The sequence below is a fragment of the Erithacus rubecula genome (assembly GCF_903797595.1).
Source record: "Erithacus rubecula genome assembly, chromosome: 9".
Classification (NCBI taxonomy): Eukaryota; Metazoa; Chordata; class Aves; order Passeriformes; family Muscicapidae; genus Erithacus; species Erithacus rubecula.
The window spans coordinates 6,329,959-6,351,775 of NC_136660.1; the positions used below are offsets into that span (position 1 = coordinate 6,329,959).

The 21,817-nt window shown below is 43.5% G+C and overlaps 2 protein-coding genes and 1 long non-coding RNA gene across 6 annotated transcripts in view; 2 read left to right on the forward strand and 1 right to left on the reverse strand.

Annotated features, from left to right (window-relative positions):
• Positions 1-1,868: 1,868 nt before the first annotated feature.
• CDK1 (cyclin dependent kinase 1) lies at positions 1,869-10,445 on the reverse strand. 3 transcript variants are annotated; one of them, XM_079313106.1, is made up of 8 exons: positions 10,347-10,445; positions 9,488-9,538; positions 7,934-8,090; positions 6,757-6,880; positions 6,191-6,361; positions 5,481-5,644; positions 5,192-5,333; positions 1,869-2,209 (listed from the first exon to the last, which is right to left on the reverse strand). In XM_079313106.1, exons 2-8 carry the CDS (start codon positions 9,522-9,524, stop codon positions 2,096-2,098), a joined length of 909 nt encoding a protein of 302 aa, XP_079169232.1. In that variant the 5' UTR covers positions 9,525-9,538; positions 10,347-10,445; the 3' UTR covers positions 1,869-2,095. The 3 variants fall into 3 exon arrangements, with proteins under 3 accessions (XP_079169232.1, XP_079169231.1, XP_079169233.1); XM_079313105.1 differs by lacking the exon at positions 10,347-10,445 and adding an exon at positions 10,046-10,279; XM_079313107.1 differs by lacking the exon at positions 10,347-10,445 and adding an exon at positions 10,050-10,164.
• A 126-nt stretch (positions 10,446-10,571) lies between these two features.
• LOC306804876 lies at positions 10,572-15,617 on the forward strand. 2 transcript variants are annotated; one of them, XR_013775018.1, is made up of 3 exons: positions 10,572-10,660; positions 14,278-14,463; positions 15,484-15,617. It is a non-coding gene; the product is annotated as an uncharacterized lncRNA (long non-coding RNA). The 2 variants fall into 2 exon arrangements; XR_013775019.1 differs by having other exon boundaries at positions 14,278-14,450; positions 15,484-15,607.
• A 2,920-nt stretch (positions 15,618-18,537) lies between these two features.
• The window catches only part of ANK3 (ankyrin 3), a 348,817-nt gene continuing 345,537 nt past the window's right edge, over positions 18,538-21,817 (forward strand). The window contains exon 1 of the mRNA XM_079313269.1: positions 18,538-18,676. Coding sequence (XP_079169395.1) covers positions 18,617-18,676 — 60 coding nt within the window. The 5' untranslated portion in view covers positions 18,538-18,616. The remainder of the gene's footprint in view (positions 18,677-21,817) is intronic.

Sequence of the window (21,817 nt, forward strand, 5' to 3'; positions counted from 1 at the left end):
TAGATTTCCTGATTAAATCCAGTGCAGTGCACACCCAATTTTCACTAGAATAAAACTGAGTTTGAGGTGGCCAAAGCTTGAACATCACAAACCTTCCACATGCTAGGTGCAGGCAGCAGGGCAGTTCCCAAGAGTAGATGTTATTTTCCATAAGAGAAGCACTTTGCCTCACTGATAACTTGACCTCATTGATAACAGTGGAGCTGTGACAGTGAGTCAGGTGTCTCAGTATGATATTCAGCACCTGATCTCACCTGAGGTGCAGATAGACAGTATTGTGTTCCCCTGCCTTTCCCCTTTACTAGGAGCACTATAATAGCTCTTTCAGAAGTAGCAATGTCACAGCAGCTGTTACAGTGCCTGGCTAAACAAGAAAGATTGCAGACTTGGAATAAGTTATTGTTTGAAAAGCTCTCCTTGGAAATTTTAGTACTTAAGTTGTTAGTTAAGATAGCTAAAGCATTCCCTGTATCACATTAAACTGAGACAGACATGTTATTCACAGAACAAAAATAAGGCTTTACCAGTATTGCAACAAAATATTTAGTTTGCCCAGAAGTCTTTACGTAGTCTATGCACTAGCTTCTGATTTTTAAGACAGTCACTGGCAGATTCCCCTCGTTTTCTACACCAAGGTAGCCAACTAGCAGCAACCATTACAAATCTCTTGGCCTGTAAAACATGTATCAAGTTACTACATGCAAATAGAGACAAATTAGGTCCCTGCTTTGTCTTGAAATTGCATCCTTTCATTGGTGTAACTAGAAAGGAGTCAGCCATCACAATCTTCTCCCCTACTGCCTTCAGTTAAGTAACTTATCTGTATGATTTCAAAAAAACCTCTCCTCCTCAGTGCTCTGCTATCAAATGACTCCATTATGCCAAGTCTCCAACATTTCTGGAGATTAATGACAGTGGTAGTTTGCAGAGAACAATAGTAACACCCCAAGTGGTATTTATCTCTCACCATACTGCTTGTTTACAAAAGCTAGGTCTAACACTTTCAGCTACTCATGGACATACTAAATATCTGATGAACTAGAAGGATGTCATCATTTCCACTACTTTTAGTGTCCAGATTGAGCACCTGTAGAACAGGGCTTCTACAAACCTCACTCCATGGAGTTTTTCAGTGCTTTCACACATCTGATTTAGAAATCTAAATGCTTTCAATACTACTATTCCCTACTGTGCTGCAAGCCTTGGCCCCTATCAAGCAAGGAAAGGAGCACTATAGTGCCTAGAGCCTATAAAACTTGCACCCCATCCCTACTGGATGGTCTGAAGGCTAAGAATGGAGGTTGCAAGTGGAAGCTAACACACAATCCATTATTAGTACACACCTTTGAACTTTATTTCAATTTTGACAACACTCTCACCTGTTCAGTTAAATGCCAGGGAGTTTTAAAAAGCTTCTGCTTTAATTATGGGAAAGTCTGCAGGCACGTGGCAGCTCAGTTTATGATTACAGTTCCCAGGAGTTCACACACCACCATCTTGGTAAATTCTTGGGCCACCAAAATAACAAAAGCATAGATGCTTTTATTAAAACAAATCATCAAAAATGGAATTCTCAAATAATGACTCACAGGTACATTAAAATCCATTTGGCCACTCCATCCACGCTTTTATTCTTCAGCATTTGTCACAGTTGATGTCCTTTGGCACATCAATTGCCATGCTCAACTAAAATTGTAACTGACATGACACATACAACTCAGAGAATTTCCTGTCATATCAGGAACAACCATTTAGAAGTTTGTGTTGGCAGCTTTTTTAGCCAAGTGGTACCTTTCCAGTGCATTCCAAAGAAAATAACAGTCCATCTGTAGAGCAGCCACGGGCAGGAAATAAGTTCAGTCCTTCACTGGGGTTAAAGCTTTATTTATAGAAAGATGACTGCATTAATTGCAGCAATATTTGCATTGTATATGAACACAGCACTAACAGGTTAATATTTACATTTAGATAACACTTAAACCAAAACAAACAGAATACAGCCAATCTTAAGAGCAAAAAGACAGACATACAAATTGAAGACTTAGGAGTAAAAGTAATCACAATTATTTCATCCTGGATAATTTAGTCCAAAGGTCTATTTCTTAATCAGATTAGCAGGAAGAGTGGATTTATCCAAGTCATCAAAATATGGATGGTTCAAGGCCATTTTGCCAGAAATTCTTTTTGCAGGATCATAAATTAACATTTTCTGAAATAAAAAAGAAACACATTTACTTATTCATGAAATGTGAACTAGAATAATGTTAAATAAATATACATTTAACCATAACAATAATAAAGTAACCATAAAGACATTTTCCCCCTTTGCTCTCCTAGTTGGAAAGATTATTTCCCCTACAAGTCAGTAGAAGTGCATAACATCTTAGAAAATGAAGAATCCCATTTACCCCCCTGTTCAATAACCATGTCCTTGCATGTGCCTGTCCACTGACCTAAATCCAGAACCAGGCACCAAGTACAATAATTGTTTCAGCTTCTTATGGAGGGAAGTGAATAAGCTTTAGGCTTTTGAAGCTCTAAATGGTTACAAGGACAAGTGGTCTTATATTTAGTTTTGTTACTGATACTGAACAAAGTGATGTCAAGTTATTTCTGCTCAGATTGGTGACTTTACAATTAAAATAAGAGAATGCTCACTCAGTTTCAAAATCCAAATTGGATTTTGACAACAAGCAGGTAGAACTGAATAAAACAGTTAAAACTTGAGTCTCCTTGCAATAAAATACTTCAATTGAATACCTCAATATAGGTGATGAGAGCAAAAAGAAGGGTGTCACAAACAACATTAAAATAACCCTCAGAAGTTTCTAAAACAGGAGGAATTTTTTCCCCCTCAGTCATAAAAAAAAAAATCTATAGCTTATATCATACAAGGAATCAAAAAAGGAAGGAAGCATTCAACAGTTTTGTATCAGACCCAAAATGAGCAAAGTCTTTATTTCTCCTTACTAAACAAGAGACCATTTCAAATTCAATTAAATTGGGATTCCACCAGATGCCTCTTCACTGTCTGCACAAGAAATCTTTCAGAACAAAACTTAACCAGTATTACTCTGCCCAGTATTCAGTCTTCACATTTAACTATCTTTACACTTCATTCTACAAGGAGTCTTCCAAGTCAATTTGAACCACTGAATTTGCATTTATATTTCTCTGAATTTCTGCCAAATACAATGCTGCCTCTAGATTTAACCTTGCATGTCCAATTTTACCTTGTGGCAAGTTCTCATTACCTATACCCAGAACAGTGTCCTATAGTTAATTCTGATATCAAATGTTCTCTCAAAATTGATTCAAAGAAGGAAATTTCTCTGAAAAAGGGGTGTTGTGACACTGAGACTACAGTACCACAAGTAAATGCAGGAAATGTCTCTGAGATATCTGGAACATTAGCTTTTTCCTGGCACCTACTGTCCTGATAATTCAAAGACATCAAGTGCTTTGAAATGCTGGCCATAGAAGTCATTTAGCTTCTGAAGTTCTTAAACTCAGAACCTCAATCATGCAATTTGAACTACACATTTTTGTGTTAAGACATTTTCAAAGACAGCTCCTTTACATATTGATTCCACCTGCAATAGTCTATAGAAAAAAATTAAACATTAAAACATTTTCACCAACATACATGCATTTGTGCTCTAGAACAAACTATTCAGTTTTGTTGCCTTTGAAGTTATATTATGGGTTTAAAAGGCTTAAAAGTGCCATAGGAAACTTAAAGGGATTCCAGTCAGGAATAGGAAACTAAAATGTCAACATTGATTAAGGCAGAACTATACAAGACTTTAGAGAATTTAATATGCTTGGAGACTAGAATTATGTTAACACCATGAAGAGCTAATACATTTTTTTTGCCTTTATTAGCAGAAGCCCCAACCATTAGCTTCACACTGTGAAGCCCCACCTAAGCTCAGATAAGCCCTTGACAGGTCTTTTTAATACAGTTGCTTTCAACAATATTCTCTGCCTGTTCCATTGATTTTTAGTTTGTAAATACAGCAAGTAACATTCTATTTCAAACTGATTTAATAAAGATGCTGTCAGGGGTCTTATCTCTGTAAGACAACTGTGCTGCAAGGTTCAGAGCTGTCCAGGACAACTACACGTTCAACAAATGTTCAGGCTGTCAGTGTGAACTGGGGCTCTGTCCTAGAAGAAAAACTCTGAGAAATTGTGATCATTTGAGCTCTTTGGGTAACACTGCTTCATTCAGAGTATTCTGCCATACAACCAAGATGGGTGGTAAACTGCTTTGTGTCTGCTTACAGCCATAAACCAGGCACTGTACAAGGAGGTTCTGAAGTGTCAGCTGGTCTTTAGACAAAGCACCCAACCCACACCCCCAAACATAAGTCTACACTGTACAAATGCAGAACAGCCAAATGGTAACCAAGGTACATTATTACACCTCAGGACATCTAAGAGCACACCTGAGATGTGACCTAGATTAGCCCACAGTGGTTGTACATGATATGGAAGAGCACTAAATGGAAAAGGTTGATGAAGAGCTCTCCAATTAAAAGACTGGTGTGGGAGTTTAACTGCCTGGCCACAGAACTAAAGGAAACTCACACTAGACACAAAAGATACCAATTAAAAGTTAATACAGCCCAGCTAAAAAGATTTAACTCAAAATTTAAGGGCAATTGAGACAGACACTACAGATAGACTTGAACTAAGTTTCTTGTCTCAGTTAATCAATACATTCAGCTGTTTCTATCCCTGCTTGTTCAGTTAAAACTATCGTGAAAGTTTAACCAAGATTAATCCACATGCTACCATAAAATAAACACTTACAACTGGCTCAGCAGTCATACAGGCACAACTGGTGCTGGCAGCAGAAAGGTGACAGCTACTTTATGGGGAGAAGCCTTCACTTAAACCCCTTTGTAGCTCATCCTCACTTTCAAGTTGTAACTGGCTTATTATTATAAAAAAAGCTGAGGCATAATTGCTTCATGTGAAAAATAGTCTGGTATTACTTGTGAAAGGAGTGAATATCACACAAGATGTTCTATAAGAATGAAGGCTCATACCACTGCTGGTAGCTTGAAGATCTCCATATTTTCCTTCTAACCCTGACTAATTAAGTTCAGCTTTGTGTATTCTGGAGTATTTCAAACAGCCCACACCCAGTTTCTTAATCAGCAGTTTAGGACAGACTACTTACAGCCAGCAGATCAAGTCCATCTTTATCCAAGTTTTTGACATGTGTTTCAAGGCTGACAGGTTTCCATTTTGGGAATGTGTTTTTATAGTCTTGAAGGGATTCCACCTCAGGCCATACCTCATTGTTAGGGGTCCCTAAAGCTCTGTGCAAGCATAAGCAAAATATTAGGCAATTTAGTCTGAAATACATTATGTGCTATTACACTTATAATTATACAAAACTGTTGTTTTGTTTTAAACTTGCACAGTGGTGCCACAGAGGTAGCAAGGAAAGGTTCAGCCTTAGATACCTGAAGATTCTGAAGATCTGGTCAATCTCTGAATCCCCATGGAAAAGTGGCTTTTTAGTTGCCAGCTCAGCAAATATGGTCCCTATGCTCCAGATATCTACAGGAGTAGAGTAACGAGCAGATCCCAGCAACACCTCTGGAGACCTGTACCAGAGCGTCACTACCTGTGGAGCAAGGAAAGGTAAAGTTTGTGGAATTTGGTCCTTTAATTGACTGCAAGATAAATGACTCATTTGTTATTAAGCAGCATTCACAGTTCTTTGCTAAAAGTAGCCAGTACTATAATTTTTAGTGAAAGTGTAACACTAGTTTTAAACTTCATTTGTAGACGAAATAACTTCATTGCAGTAGCTTCTACTTCAAGAAAAGCAGCTGCCTGCACGACTTCCTTAAGAGCAGGAATCCTTTGGCAACCAGCCACAAAACCCCTCAAACCCAAATTTTTGCAAAGCAAAAACATCTTTATGAGACAGTGAACAACAAGTGAGTCCATCTGACTGTGAGCGGAATTCATAAAATCCTTTGGAACCTTAGAGTGAAACCACAGTCAAAGAGGTGGAAAACTGTTTTGGAAAACAAAACATAACTTTTTCATAGTTTTGTTAGCTTATGGCTTGAAAAAAATTATTATTTTTATCTGTTTCAGAATCAGTTCTTAGCAGGAAGCAAGTACACACTATCCAAACCACCAAAACTATGCCCCAACTCACTTCATGAGTGTAGACCCGCACTGGAATTCCAAAGGCTCGGGCCAACCCGAAGTCTGCCAGTTTAATCACCCCCTTGTCATCTATCAGGAGATTCTGAGGTTTCAAGTCTCTGTGCAGAACTCTTCTTGAGTGGCAGAAGACAATACCTTGCAAAATTTGGTACAGATAACTCTAGAAAGGATGAGGTGGTAGGAAAGAAAGAAAGGAGTTACCTTTAGTACATGTCAGTGTCCTGCAACACACAAAAGATGTTCCATTCATTAGCTCTCCCCACAGCAGCAGGAAATGGAGATCCAAAGCATGGCAGATATTGAGTTAATATCAATCAAAAAGCTACACAAATTAATTCTGAACATTAGTTTAAGGCAGTTTAATCTCAGTAATTAAAAGATTTTCAAGTGGCATTTGAAAGCAAAACTCACATTCATCTTATTATCTACAGCTGCTTACTTAACCTTTCATTTCTCCTCAAGGAGTTAATTATACTAAAAATAAAAGTTGCTTGTGGCTTAGTAGGTCATCTTTAAATTAAATTCCCTCTTAGGTTTAGATATTGTCCTCATTACCTTAACACGTGAACGCTCCAAATACTGGCCAGATGGAATACTATCCAAGTATTTCTTGAGATCCATGGAAAGGAATTCAAAGACGAGGTACAGTCTTGAATCCTGCATGAGAACATCCTGAAGGCTAAAAATTCAGTATACAATTACTTCCACAGCAAAATGCATGAACTCACATTTCTTCTCTCAACAGGGTTACAAGCTGATATTTCCAGGTTCCTATTATAGAAGTCTAAAAATTCTATAAACAAGAGACTTAGTGAGTTACACTTGATTTTCCAGGCAACAGTGTATCTGAAATAGTGTCAAACTGAGAGAAAAGCCTGAATGCTTCCTCAAACTTTTGTTCTCTCAAGACACAGGAGTCAGAAGAAAAGATACTGTTGCACTTTAAAAAAAGACACGCCTGTGGGTGTTGGTGCCTAGCTTCCTTTTTGAAGCTGGCTTGTCACAGCAGAGCCTGAATTACTAGGAGGGTTTGGGGGAATATTTAATAGGAATCTAATAAACACAGCAGGATTTGCAAACAATTTTACATATCTTCTTCATTCTTATTAGAGTACAGGGGGTTCTAAACCCAAGCATACATACAATGAGACACTACCTGGCTGGAACTTGGCCACTTTTAAGGCACATTAAAGATCAAGTATTTTGCTGCATCAAAGAGCAACATATATGTTATGGGAAAGACAATAGCTGCAATCATTTTTACAAGTTAAGTAGTCACTGATGGAAGTCTCAGTCATAGCTCAGGTGTGCCAGCTAGGACAGCAGCAAAACACATGTAAATTCCTGCTACAGAACAACAGGGAGAAACATCAGAACACTTAAGTCTAATGATCTATTCCAAGGTGGTAAATAAACTTTTGAGACAGCCTGAAGTAACAGCCAGTTTTTATGAGGTATGCTGCCTTCATTCTCACAAAAACCTCTCTGAAAAGAATTTACAGAGATTTCTAAAGTAACAAAAATTTTTTAGATTCGTAGAATGAAAAGAGGCAGCAAAAGGAAGGCTTAATTAGAAAAGTAGCATAAATATGGAATTTAAACTATTTGCTGCAAAGCAGCCACTGTATTAAGCAAAGAGATTCTCACCTCACTAGATGAGTGAAAATAACTTATGATCTGATGGGACCTAGTGCCCCTCCAAGAGTTTAGCTAAATACCACTATATGCATACCAGACTATATTGGGATGATTCAGCTCTTTTAATAAAGAAATTTCTCGGATAGCAGTACTTGGAACACCTTCCTCCTCACTTTCTAGACGTATTTTCTTCATTGCAACCACTTGGCCTGTGATTTTGTGACGACCTTTATACACAACACCATAGGTACCTGAACAAAGAGACAGTGAAACAAATATAGGAAGCACCAGCTTCAGATACAAATTGCAAACATGAGCTACTAACATAGGAAAAGTCCTTACAAATGGAATAGTGGTTTAAATTATGAGCTACTACTTAGCTGTGGAGTTGAACTGAGCAGTATTTCTGCTTGTTTAAAGCATGCCACCCATGAAGTGTAGCATTTTTTAGGATAGGGTACTTAGAAGCCTAAGTGTGAAAGGAAGATGTAGTAACAAAATCAGATACTATTTGAGTTTTAAGTATATTAACTTTCAGGCAAGATCATTATAAAAGGATTATGATTTTGCCATTGATACATCATATTAAAATGGCAAAGGTTTAGCTGCAAATGGAAGCAGTGCTCCTTCTGCAGTCAGATTCAGCCATCCATGGGTGTGAGCTGTAGAAATATCTCTGGCACAATCCTCAGTGAAGGAGAGAGGATAGTGGGTCTCAGCAGAAGCTGAAATCTGAACCAATAGTAAATCTGAAATCAATCCATCTTAATCATCAGTGTTCTCAGAAGTAGAACCCTCAAACCAAGACAGCATAAGCCTTCTCTTTTTACCCTTCTTGAAGCATTAATCCCTCACCTGAAGCCCAAGCTAGTTTATTTCAGAAAGATTCACACACAAATCTTTGGTTGCAAAGCTTTGTTGCAAGAACCAAGCACACCTTTTGCTATTGCCTCAGAGTGTGCAATCTCAGAGCAATGTACTTCGAATTTTCAAGTCTACAATAAGGCTAAAGACTTATGTAGTGTGTTATAAAACACACTGACTTCTACAGTTAACACAGGCTGGATTCCAGTAACAGGGGGCTTGTGACAAACATTGTCACTGAAGCCATTTTCTTAGTGCCTCAATGCAAAGTAACGGTTAAAAATTAATTTCTCCACAGAGCTTTACCATCTTACTTTCCCTTGACACCAGCACTGCCCATATATAATCATAGAGCAGAGCAATCCAAAAATACTATTCCCTAACAGGAGCTTCAAGCAAAACAACACATTGCACAACTTCAGGAGCAACTGGTAAGTTCACAATCAGATAAATGGGGGAGCTTCCTAAACTGTAAGCTGTTTTCAGGACTCGGAACATATTTTTTCTCCCTTTTGTAGGCATGTTACACCATTAGTCATCAAAATGAAGGCAGACACTTTACAACACTGGTAAGTTGTTTTAAAAAGACCATGTCACTTTCAAAAAAGGGGTCAGGCTGAAAGTTTTTACAGATATAGATATAACTACAGAGTAACTAAGCCATGGCTTGTTTAGCCACCGAGTTGAATCTCAGTGGTTCCAGTAACAGAGTGCACAGTGCTTCTGGGACACTTCATAGCTTGGACTGTGGAGCATTTAAAAACTCACTCTTCCCCATACTTACCTTCCCCAATCTTCTCTATTTTTGTGTAATCGTCCATTGCTGTGGTTATCCCTGAAATGGACAGGAAAAAAAGAAACAGAAAATGAGGGTGAATGGTTGCTGTCCTGAACACAGACAAGTCACCGAACCTATGCCAACTCTTTAGAAGTTGTGCCTCACATAATTAAGATGAAATATGAAACACTCAAATGTTCTCATCAACAAAAATACACAATATATTTATTCAGAAATCCAGTTAGAAAAACTGCACCACAAAGTACGAGTGGGCAACAATTCCAAGGAGGAATCTTTACAGAAATCTCGTCTAGGGAACTGAAAAAAGTGCACCCTACTCATATTTTTTTCCTAACTACTCACTCAAAAGGAATAAGCTAGAGACAGGTAGGGGTGCCACTATGTAAAAATCCGGGAACAAGAGGGTGTTAGCCAAGCCGGGCACAGCGGCCCAGAGCGCCAGCGGGTGAGTGCCCCGCGCACCCCGGAGCTGGCACGGCACACGCCCCGCTGCTCCAGCGGCACCGGCTTCATGGGGACAGACACCGAGCAGAGCCGGGTTACCTACGGCTCCGGGAGGCTGCCAGCTCCGGCCAGGGCGGGCAGCGCCCGCTCGCCGCGCAGGCCGCGCTCGGGGCAGCCCAGCCCCTGCCCCGCTGCCGCCGGCCCGAGGCGCTCTCCCGCTCCCTGCCCGGCTCTCCGGGACGCTCCCCGCCGCGGACCGGGAGGGGCCGGGTGGCCGCGCTGTGCCCCCGGGCTGGGGAGCGGGACCCCGCACGGGCTCGGGAGCGCGCATCGCTCTCCGCGGCTGCCCCCGACCCTCACGCGGCCGCGCGCGCCAACGGCCCGGCCGCGCGCCCCTTACCTGCGGAGCCGCTGCGCGCGCGCGCCGCACGAGCCGGAGCCGCCGCCGCCGCACAGGCACGTCCGCAGCGCCGCGCGAGCTGGAGGCGGGGCCGCCGCGCATTCGAACCGGCCGCCGGGCCCTGCCCGCCAATGGCGCCGCGCCGGGCCCGTTCAAAGCGACCAATCAGCGCGCTCCGCGCCAAAGCGAGGCCCAAAGGGCGGCTTTCGGCTCCGCCAGGGAGAAAAAAATAGAGAAATGCTGCGCGGCCGGGCACTGCAAGCTGAGGATACTCCGGATGTCGCAATGGTTCACGGACGACGCAAGTGGAAGCAGTCTGCAGGGCGGGCGGGTCGTTGCGCGCACCCTAAACCGGGGATACGGGGGCGCTGGGACGGCGCCACTGGGCGGACTGGTCACGATCCCAGAACCACGGAATGGGTCGGGCTGCAAGGGTCGCCTGGTCCTATCGCTGCTCATGCAGGGCCGCCCCCGAGCACACGGCACAGGATCGCGTCCAGACGGTTTTGGAGTATCTCTAGCGATCCTCTCCACATCTTCTCTGGACAATCTGTCCCCCAGTGCTCGGTCACCGCACAGTAAAATTCCTCCTCGTGTTCTGCCCAGGAACTCTTGGGCAACTTCCTGCCAATTCCTCTCGTCCATTGCTGGTCCCAAGGAGCAGCGCCCAGTCCCTGCTCTGAGCCTTCCCTGCAAACAGGGATGATGTTCCCTCTCAGGGAGGCACGGGGATGATGTTCCCTCTCAGGGAGGCACGGGGATGATGTTCCCTCTCGGGGAGGCACAGGGATGATGTCCCCTCTCAGGGAGGCACGGGGATGATGTCCCCTCTCAGGACGGCACAGGGATGATGTCCCCTCTCAGGACGGCACAGGGATGATGTCCCCTCTCAGGGAGGCACAGGGATGATGTTCCCTCTCGGGGAGGCACAGGGATGATGTCCCCTCTCAGGGAGGCACGGGGATGATGTTCCCTCTCGGGGAGGCACAGGGATGATGTTCCCTCTCGGGGAGGCACAGGGATGATGTTCCCTCTCAGGGAGGCACAGGGATGATGTTCCCTCTCAGGGAAGCACAGGGATGATGTTCCCTCTCGGGGAGGCACAGGGATGATGTTCCCTCTCAGGGAAGCACGGGGATGATGTTCCCTCTCAGGGAGGCACAGGGATGATGTTCCCTCTCAGGGAAGCACGGGGATGATGTTCCCTCTCAGGGAGGCACAGGGATGATGTCCCCTCTCAGGGAAGCACAGGGATGATGTTCCCTCTCAGGGAGGCACAGGTATGATGTCCCCTCTCAGCTCTCTGCTTCAGCTGAACAGCCCCGGCTCTTTTAACCTTTCCTCCTCGGAGAGATGCTCCAATTGCTTGATCAACTTTGTATCTCTTCACGGGACCCTGGGTCACTGGAATAACACTTGGGGCTGTTGGAACGGTTTGGGGAGTGTGTTTGGACCAGGCTAGGTGTTGGCTGCAGCTTGTCCTTTTAATCAAATCTGTTAAGATTTGGATGCCATGGTAGGCCAGAGCATAAATTCATTGTTCCTGGCTGCTGCTGCTGCAGCCTTGAGAGCTGCCTTTAAGGTAAATGCCTTAATAGAAGGTCATTAGGTAACTTATTTCCCCAGAAGCTGGGACATGTGTCTGTAGGCAAAATAGAGTTCTGCATCCCTCCTCCCAGATTAATAAAATTTAATCGTTGTGCTATCCCAGTTTCTGAAAGAAGGCTTGTGGATGTAATTAGAGAGGTACTTGTGGCCCTGCTCAGCGGGTGCTCTGCCAGCTGCAACATTCCTCCACTGGTGCCTAGGAAAGTGGTACTAAGAGTACATGAGTTAACAAAATCCTGGGAAAATACTACTCTAAACAAATTTTGTTACTGAGAAATCGAAGTGCTAAATAGATCAGGAAAGGTCACGTGTTTCTAGTTTTACAAGATATTCCTGTGCAGGACAGTTCCACTGTGGATTCTGTGGTGCTGCTGACCCACTCTAGCAGCAATTTATCATCAGCACTGACAGTCCTGGACCAACAGCTCCTGTGGAAACCTACAGTCCCTGCAGGGGTGAGACAGGCACCACTTCACACTGCTGATGTTATTGCCTTTTTAAATTACTTCATTGCACTGGTTTACAACATTCTTGAGGACAACAGCTTTGCTGCTTGTCTGAAATGTAAGCAGGGCAGGGTGCTGCAAACAAAAACATGCAGCTTCTCCCTTAAAGCATTTCTTTGGGATGGTGATTCCAGGAGGCAGGACTATTTATTATTTATTATTACTACACTTCCTTCTCATCCCTGCACCGTGGAAAGGCGAGACAGCCCAACTCCTCCCCCTGAATGTGTTTCAGGGATAAAGCCCCTCTATTTTCCCCGCCCTCCTGGAGAATTTTTGCAGCATATCATGCGCATGCTCGCAGGTCTCTGTTTACTTTGAATCCTGTATTCTCACCACTTACTGGGGCTTTGCCTGCCTGGAACAAGGCTTTTGTATATCTGGGAAATTCCGTATGGGAATGTGGCCTTACATCTTGTGCAGTTCATAGGAAAAGAGCCACAGTGACAGAGAATTACTACTCCGTGTGTGTACCAAGTCCGAAGCAGCCAGGACAGTCTGGGCACATCAATGCCTGTGGATCAGCTGCACAGCTCAGACAGAGTATGGAACACATCCCTCAGGCCTGGCTCTGCACCAGCTGCACTATCAATGAATGTGCTCTGCAGCTTTGGGGGAGTCGTTTTCTGATGCCAGCACAGGGCTGGAGCTACTGCTGCTGAACTAGTGCTTTCCTAGGGACCTTAGTGGGTGGCCAAAGTCCAACTTTCCCTTCAGAGGAAAAGAAAACATGTCTTGGAAGTCCCAGATATATGGTAACCTTGGTTAATTTACAGGGGTTGGTGATGGTATAATAATTATTCAGTACTATAAATTATTATAAGATATATTAAAATATAGAGAGATTGTATATAAAATGTACCATGTCTGAAAGTACTGAATACACTGATCCAAATTTGCTTGATAGTGAGGTCTTTTTTTCCTAGCTTTAGTTTAAATATAGACAAGTATTTCTTAGCTGTGCTCAGACTGTCCTTCCTGCTGGACGCTAACTGTTCATTCTCAGAGCACTCGCTGAATTTTCAAACTCTTTGAGAATGTCTTTTTCCATACATCCCATTGTGTCATGGGCTTTGAGTGGGAAAGACCAGGAGGCACCAGAAGGAAAGCTGGTTAGATAGCAGCTCTCTCTTGTGAAGGAACCCTGCCTGTTTTCATATGTTTTTTCTCCATGAGCCAGCTGTACACAGCACTGTGATCTGTTTGAGGTCATTGGTCATCCCTTTGGTCAGCCCTAAGGTCACAAGTTTAGCCTTTTCTCACACCTTCAGAAAGGTCTGAAAGGTGGATGGGTTTGAGATCCATCTGATCACTGTTGTACTCGGAGCCCAGCATCGCTGCTCCTGCCTTTTAGTCAACTCTTGTGTCTCAGGGCCCAGGCTGTGCTGGATTAATCAGGTAGGCGGCTCAGGGACATTATTTTCCTGTGGTCTCTGTATTGGGTGGACTGCTGGCTGTGCCTGTTGCATACAGGTAAAGATATTGTAAAAGAAAGGCCTTATAAAATCAGGCCTTGCTCTGCTGAATTACCAACTAGCCTGTAAATTCCCAGAAGAAAGAATCAAAGAAATGAGAGGCAGTTAACATCACAATCTATTCTAGTAAGAAAAACTAAGTTTTCACCTGCATAAACAATAAATCTATCCCATAGGAATCAATGAAGAAAACATATAAACCACCTAAGAATAGAGAGATTTGATAGACAAGTAGAATGACATTTACTAACCAACAAATTGAGAGGCAAGAAAACCACTAGCCAATTGTAGTTAAACACAAGGTCTGTGAAAACTGTATAAAAATGAGTTATGTTTATAAAGAATTGGCTTTTCCATTAGGAAGAAACTGTCTGCTTTACTGCAGCATGTGCCAACACCTCAGAGCAATAGGGAGCATGGTTGTGTGCAGTAGTTTCCTTCAGGAGCAGCAGAGGCTGCGTTGCCCTCAGCCTGTGGCCCTCTCTTAGAGCTACCTTGATTAGGAGGCTGAGTGAGTAAGTAAGGCATGTAAGTATAAACTCAACATGTGGTTAATTTGTCAAACATTAGTCTGACAGTTACCTTGCGTTTTCCTCCCTCTTGTTGTCTGCATAGATTTATATCCTCAGGATACAAATCACATCTTTCTGGCTGGATAGTGCTTATCTTGTTTGATCATTGCTTTGGACATGGCAGGAGCTAATGATGCTGCTTGAGACAAGTGACACAAGTACATTTGCAGCGACTTTTGTGTTTGAAGGGGTTTACTGTTCTGCTTGAAGGAACAGCAGCAGTGACCCTGCTGAAAACTGAGTCACAGATGGACGCATGTGGGATTACCTAGGACTGCTGCTCCTCTTTACAGCAAAACATGATAAAATGCAGAACTGAGGGAAAACTCCAATGCAAACAGCAAAACAATTTATGTCTACCTCGACAATACAATGTGAATTACATTTTATTTATATAAACGACCAAGAGGCCTGTGTATTCAAACCTCTTTGGCATCCCAGACTTCCACTTGCCTGAACTGCAGTGCTGTTTGTGCAAGGCACGCGGGATCAGACCGACAATGCTGAGCTTGGATTATGGCATTACAGTTGTATTCATGGCTGAGAACCCAGTGTAATGCTCTGAACAACTCGTTCTCTGCTGAGCAGAGGGCAGCTGCAAAAGTCAATATCGTCTTGTGTTTTGTATATTAATCATATTCTCCTCAGCAATAACTTCACTGTAAGGAAGAGAAAAAGTGTGTTCTGTCATTTACATAATGATGGGTCTAAAAAGGTCAACTGGTATGTGAATACTAATGAGAGTGTCTAAAATAGGTTGTGTTCACTGTGCTTAAAAGCAGATAAGTATAAACATTGATTGGCTTCTTTTAACATTTTTTAAAACTCAAAGATTATTTTGTTAACATGACAAATGCAAAAGCACATTAGGGCAGACGTACTACCACTTAGGAATGCAAGATAATATTAGAGGGATAATATCTCTAATGCATATGTCAGATTATACATTTAACCTGTTAAATCTCTTGTTATGCAGGACAGTTCCCACTATCATGAAACATGGAGAACTTCTCTGCTGCTCTCCTTCTGCATTAGCATTTTGATAGGATGCCAGAAAACAAAAAGCTCATCAGAACTGTTTGAAAATGAAAGGATGGAAACTGCTTAAAAAACCCCAATTGTTAATATCTCCCTACAGGATTAATATAAATATTTTAAATGCACTTAAAAAACCTAAATTGATTTTAGGTTCAAATTATTTTAAAGATTTTTTTGTAACATGCACTAAATTGCTTTACCTGAAAATCCCAAATACTGACATGATTGCAATAATGAAAATATCATAAACCATCCCTTCATTTCAAATAAGGAGATATTGTAGAGAGAATAACTCATTATTCATGGGTTTGTACCTTTCTGGAGGAAAATTCAGCTTAAAATCAGGGAAAGTTTTACAGTGAACATGGTGGCACAGGAAGAGGAGTGGGGGGACCTTGTGGGAGGGAGCAGAGGGGGGCACAGAGTCCCCTCTGAGCTTATTGGGGGTGGCTTCCAGGGGCTGAAACCTGTGATTGCTGGGCTGAAATCTTGCCCCAGGTCTGACTTTGGCAAACTCCTTTCCCACAGTAGGGAAAGCTCCACTGCCACTGTAGATTTTCCTTCATCATGGGGGACACAGTGATTTTCATATAAACCTTTACAGAAATACCTACAAATGTCCAACCTGGTTTTTATTTCAATAATTGTAACTAAACGAGAAAGGTGAACAGCATATATGTATCAAATCTGGAGCAGAGGAAAAAAGGTGCTTTTTGCTTCTTTGGAGCATCTGGGCAAAAGGCAGGCTCCACCAAAGTCTTTGGCAAAACTCTCATTAACTTCAGTGTGGCAAAGCTTTCACTCTTAACCACAGGTCAGGTGGCTGATTCTTGATTTTAGTTTTTGCATTTCACTTAGCTTACAATTCTACAATTAAAATGGTAGAACCCAATAGATTGCTTTTTAACTTCTGTTTGGGCACATGAGAGCAAGGGGGGTGCAGTCAAGGTCATGCCTGGGGCTGCCTCAGCCTGGATGCAGGCAAGCAGCAGCTGGAGGGGGCTGGTTTTCAGGTAGATGTGGAGGGCTGGATAGCAGTACATCCCTCCAGGGAACAAAGCACAAATCCCGTTCCCCGAGGCTGTGCACAAATGTCTGCGGCAGCAGTGTAACTTAATCAGCAACATTCCTCACCTGGAGACAGTTACATTAAAATCACTTTCCTGGAATGGCTGTTTCATTTCAGCACATAATATTCTTTTTTTCCAATTTACCTCCGGTTTTATCTGTTTATTCTTTTTCATCTTACAACAACCACCCACTACTACTGTGCTTGATCAGATCAAATGCACTGCAATAGCACATTTAAGTTGCAAACCTCTGTCAGGCAAGCCTGACCTGAAACCTCTCCTGAAGTAAGGGAAGTCAACTTTTCCTTCCCTCCAGGTATAATTTCAGCTGCCAAAAAATAAGAAAAGCTGTACTCTTCCAGGTGAGAGTGTAGATGAGACAAGTGAGGTTTATAAGCCTGTGGAAATACAATATGAATTTACATGTACACATCACACTTGACTTTTTAAAAATATTCTTCCTCCTAGCAATTGTAAGAGTAGATTTAAAAACCGCTTTTCATTTCAAGTAAACTTTTTTTTTCCCCTTAAGGTGTTATTTTCTTTTTCAATCTGCAAATCCCATTTAAATCTCTCCAATGGAGAGATGGAAGACGGCATGCAGTATAGGTGTGGTACATGAGTTGTATGAAAGCAGAGTGTGACCCAGCCAGAGAACTGCTAATTGTCGCTGCCCACCCGTGAATGTGACCAGCCTTGCTTCACACCTGCTTTTAGCCAACAGGGAGCTTGTGATCCTTTTTCCGCCATCTCCTCTGGCTCCCAGTTCTCCAAGTGGGCAGAGGAAATGAGTCACATCCAGAACAAGAGGGATAGAAACTTTCTGGGGAATTACCTTCTCCATGTGAGACACAGCCAAGGTCTTTGGTGAAGTATTTTTATTTGGCTCTGTATACAAAGGAAAAGGTTTACACAAGAGAGGGAGTGACAAGCAATTAGTTACAGAGTATCCAAAGATGTATAAACATCTATAGTCAGTTTATGCAGCTGGGGATGTGTTTTGTAAGTTGCACGTACAGCACTAAGGCCCACGGTAGAACAACTGACCGGATTAAGCTGTTATCACCAATATTTCTAGGTAAATTAGTGCTTAATAGCATTTGTTGTTTCATCACTACAAGTGAGATCTAATTAAAACAGGAAAAGGGGTTGATGCACCAGGACAACTTGTAAGAAGTAATGACAGGATAAAGTAGTTTAAGTCAAAACTAGAGTAATCGTAATTGTTTTTACAATACTTTCACATTTCTGTGCTGTGATAAAAAACATTTTAATAAGATTGATTAAAACAGTTTTTAAACTGAGAAAAAGTACAAGTAATTGCTGGTTTGATCACCGTGGAATCTCAACTGGGAGGTTTGCACAGCCCTCTTCTTGGGCTTGGAGAGGGAGAAAATCAGGACTGACCCCCCCCCCCCCAGGCTCAAGCTATCAGCTAATCATTGTCCAGGTGCAGCTCCCGATGGCCGCTCTCCCGCCGCCGCTCGTGTGCGAGAGGTTTCGCGTTTTCATTGTAGCGAACACACGACACCGGCGGCACTCCTGATGGAATACCAGCGGGAACCGCGGTACGGAATTCACCAGCGCCCAGCGCGAGGGTTGGTTGCCTTTGCAGTTTTGTTTAACAAACTTCGGCTGAGCCTCCCCCGTGTCCCGCGGCGCTCCGCGGGCAGAGCGCAGCCCGCCGTCTCCAGGTGAGCCGCGGTGCAGGTGCGGGCGGCCGGGGGCGCTCCCCGGCCATCCGGAGCCTCCCTGGCAGCGGCCGCTCTCCCGGTTTTCCAGCGGGGCGGACTTCGGGGCGCTGTCCCCGCCTTGTGGCACCTCCGGCGCGGCCGGCCCGAGGCACGGGGCGGGACGGGGCGGCGGCGGTCCCGGAGCCAGGCCGCCGCGGGAGGGGAGCACGGCGGGCCCGGCCTCACCTGCGGGGGCGGCGGCAGGACGGCCCGGCGCTGGCGGGAGCCCGGGACGGCTGCGAGGTGAGGAGCCTGGGAGCGCTGTAACATGGCCTCCTCCTCCTCCTCTTTCCCCTCGCGTCCCGCGGCACCGGGCGGCAGGGACCAGGTGAGCGCTCTGCCCTCGGGCGGGGCGAGCCGGGAGCGCGGGATCGGCTGCTCTTTCTGCTTTTCCTTCTTTCCCTTCCCTCCTCCTCGCTCTCGCGGCGCTCCGGGGCAGCGGGGACCGGCGGAGGGGAGCGGGCTGTCCCCCCGCCCGCCAGGTGCGGGGCCGGAGCCGGGAGCGCCTTTCCCGGCCCCGCCGCGAGGGCCGCGCGGCTCTGCTTCTGCCGGGTCAAGCGACGGCCAAACGCTTCCCAAAATAACACGCGACCCCGCGTTCATGCCCCTCGCCGTGGGAATGTGGCGCTTTGGGGCGCAGGTGTGTGCCTTGCGTGTCTGCCTTGCTTGTTTCACACCTCTGTCATGAGGCAGCGATATGCTTTTGGGACGAAGGCTGAAAGCCCACCCAGGAAAGGGCTGGTGGCTCCCACATCCCTACCTGGCCCTGCCTGCACCCGGCTGCCGTCCCCAGAGTGTGGCTCGCTGTAGGGCACCGTGAGCTCCCATCCCGGCACCTCGGGGCTGTGCAGGGACATTCACATCAAGCCACCTGCAGCGTTGCTGCGGGGCAGATGAAGAGAAGATGCTGGTGCAGGCTTCATTTCACCGTGGCACAAGTGGCCGCAGGAATTGTTTTTCTCCCTGGCCTGCCCTCCTCCGCGTTGGTTAGACCGAGGCCGCAGGTTGGGTCAAGGAGCTTTGCTGCTGTGGTCTGTCTCCCCAGGTATTCGATGTGATCGCTGCTTATTGCGCTCACAAATGCTGCCTTGTGTTGTGAGTGGACTGGTCCCACATTCTTCCTGCTGAACACAAATGACATAATCAATTTTAACCGTGAAGGTTTGTGTTCTCAGGGCAAAGTAAGAGCATATTTTGGTTTGTTACTGGCAAAATGACACTTCTTCCACTAGAAGTGTGTTTAGTGAAAAGGGGTTGGGAAAGCGTGAAAACTGAATTATCTCTCACCTGCCTTTTTTCTATTTTTTTTTTCTTTTTTTTCTCTCTCTTTTTTTTTTTTTTTTTTTTTTTTTTTTTTTTTGGGCTAGATGCCCAGAACTCCTGAAACTAAAACTGAAAACTTTCAAGATTAAAGCTATAATTAATCAAGGCTGAATAAGCTTTATTCTCTGTTCTTTTTTTTTTTTTTTTTCCTGAAGTTGGTATCTTTTGAATCATTAAACTTTCTTGCTTTTAATACCACTTTTTTCTACTACTTGAAGCACTTAACTGGACATGTAAGATGGAATACTATCAGTTTTACTGTAGGTTGTTATGGTTTCTCATGTTTCTTCCTCAAATCTGTGTGGTGTTTGTGCTTTGAAATGGAATGTAAATTAACACCCCAGGAGAATGATCAGCTAGAAATAAATCACTGCTCTGGCAGTCAGGCCCTCCGAGTTCTGGTTGGGCAAGATACTGTTCCCCCTGCCCAGCACCTCTTCTTTTTGTGAGCCCTGTGTTTTGAAAGAGAGTTTCCAGAACAAGAAGACAGCGCTTCTCACTGTGGTGTCAGAGTTCCAGGCATTTTTGCCTCTCAAGAGTTGTCTCAAGGATAAAGAGAGAAAATGTGACCCTGTGTGTTCACAAAGTCGGTAGCTTAAAAACTTATTCTCTGAAAGGTTTGTAACCTATGCTGGGCTGGAAGTGTTGGGTTCTTCAAGAGGTTACTGTTCCCAGTCTCCAAATTGTGCGTGTTACAGTCTTGGGCTTGGAGGAACCTCAGAATCAGTAGAGACTCAGCTTTGTGCTGTGATTGTTCAGTCCATCAAGGGCAGCCTATTTCCCATTGGTTTGAGGAGACTTAGATCAGGCTCTGAACTTTCAGGGTGTCTTTTTGTGCGGTGGGTATGTAAGAGCTCAGATCTTGGGATATTTAATACTCAGTGCTGGAAATGGGGACAAATTGACACAGTGTTGGTTAGTGTGTTCCTTACAAAAATATTTCTGCCGCCATGAATGTATCTCTCGTTTCTGTGGGAATTGAGTAATGCTCATTGCATGATTTTTGTTCCAGATGATATTGTGCTATCATGTGCTGTTACTCTGTTGATGCCTGCCAGAAGATAAGGCTGGGGATTTCTGTTATTGAAAAAACTGCCACCTCTCCCATCTTTTCCAGATCCTGATTTGCTGCTCATGTTCTTTTTGGAGATAATTTCTGTTATAATGCACTTATTTGAAAAATCATGTGAATAATTGTGTATGGCTAAATAGTTTCCTTTTTTTTAAAGGAAAACAAAAATCTAGTTCCAGTTTTTCCTAAGACAATTTCCGGGCTTTGCAAAATTGTTAATGACCTAAGAAAAGAAAATAATTTACTATTCAAAGTTAGTTATAATCCTGCAGTACTTTGCTGTTGATTACTTGGATGGCCCTTTGATTTTTTATTTCACTTCAGTGTTTTCTAAAATGCTTTGTGAAGAAACTTGTGTTTTTAAAACATGATAGGAAGACTAGAATGCACTTTCTTGTTTTAGTTCTTTTGTTTTGACAGCTCTTGGCCTCAACACTGTGAGTACTACTAAGTCAATGTCTAGAAGTTAATTATGCTTGTAGGTCACCTACAGTGCTGTGTTTTATTCTGAAGTGTTTCTATTTGATATATTTAGGGAACTGAAAATTTGGGTATTGTCTACAGCTTGTAGGAAATCTTTGAACCTTAGAAATGAAAAACTTTTGTGCTTTTTGACACTTAGCTTAAAACTGGGGTATTTTGGGGAAGAGAGGAGACGGTGGTCAAGTTGGTATGCAGGGGGAGGAAAAAACCAAATGCAGTTCGAATATGGCATCTATGTTGTTATCATATAAATAATAACAACAATAATTTACTGCTAAAGTGGAAAGTTTATTTCACAGAGTAAGCTTTCAAGTGCGATCTGTGAGACTGCAAGTCTCATAATAACTGCTCTGGAAAACACTAATACATGCAAATGTTATTCAGTCATTGAACACTCTGGGAAAAATGGCAGTTAAGCAGTTAAAAAAAACAGCTAAACAACCCCTCCAAACCCCTCCCTGTGTAGCATACAAATCAGACCACATGAGCCTCAATACAGGCAAATTCCTGTCCCTGCTGTTTACTCTAGTTTTATCCTAAATTTTTATCAGCTTATTTTTTTTTTTCTTCACTCCAGACTCTTGGGGTTCT

Excerpts from the sequence above, each read along its gene's own strand:
- CDK1 (XM_079313105.1), bottom strand. The coding sequence starts at position 10,277 with ATGCGCGCTCCCGAGCCCGTGCGGGGTCCCGCTCCCCAGCCCGGGGGC. Across the intron at positions 5,645-6,190 it reads TGCGGGTCTACACTCATGAA|GTAGTGACGCTCTGGTACAG; the intron begins GTGAGTTGGGGC and ends CTTGCTCCACAG. Across the intron at positions 2,210-5,191 it reads ATGGACTTGATCTGCTGGCT|AAAATGTTAATTTATGATCC; the intron begins GTAAGTAGTCTG and ends TTTTTATTTCAG.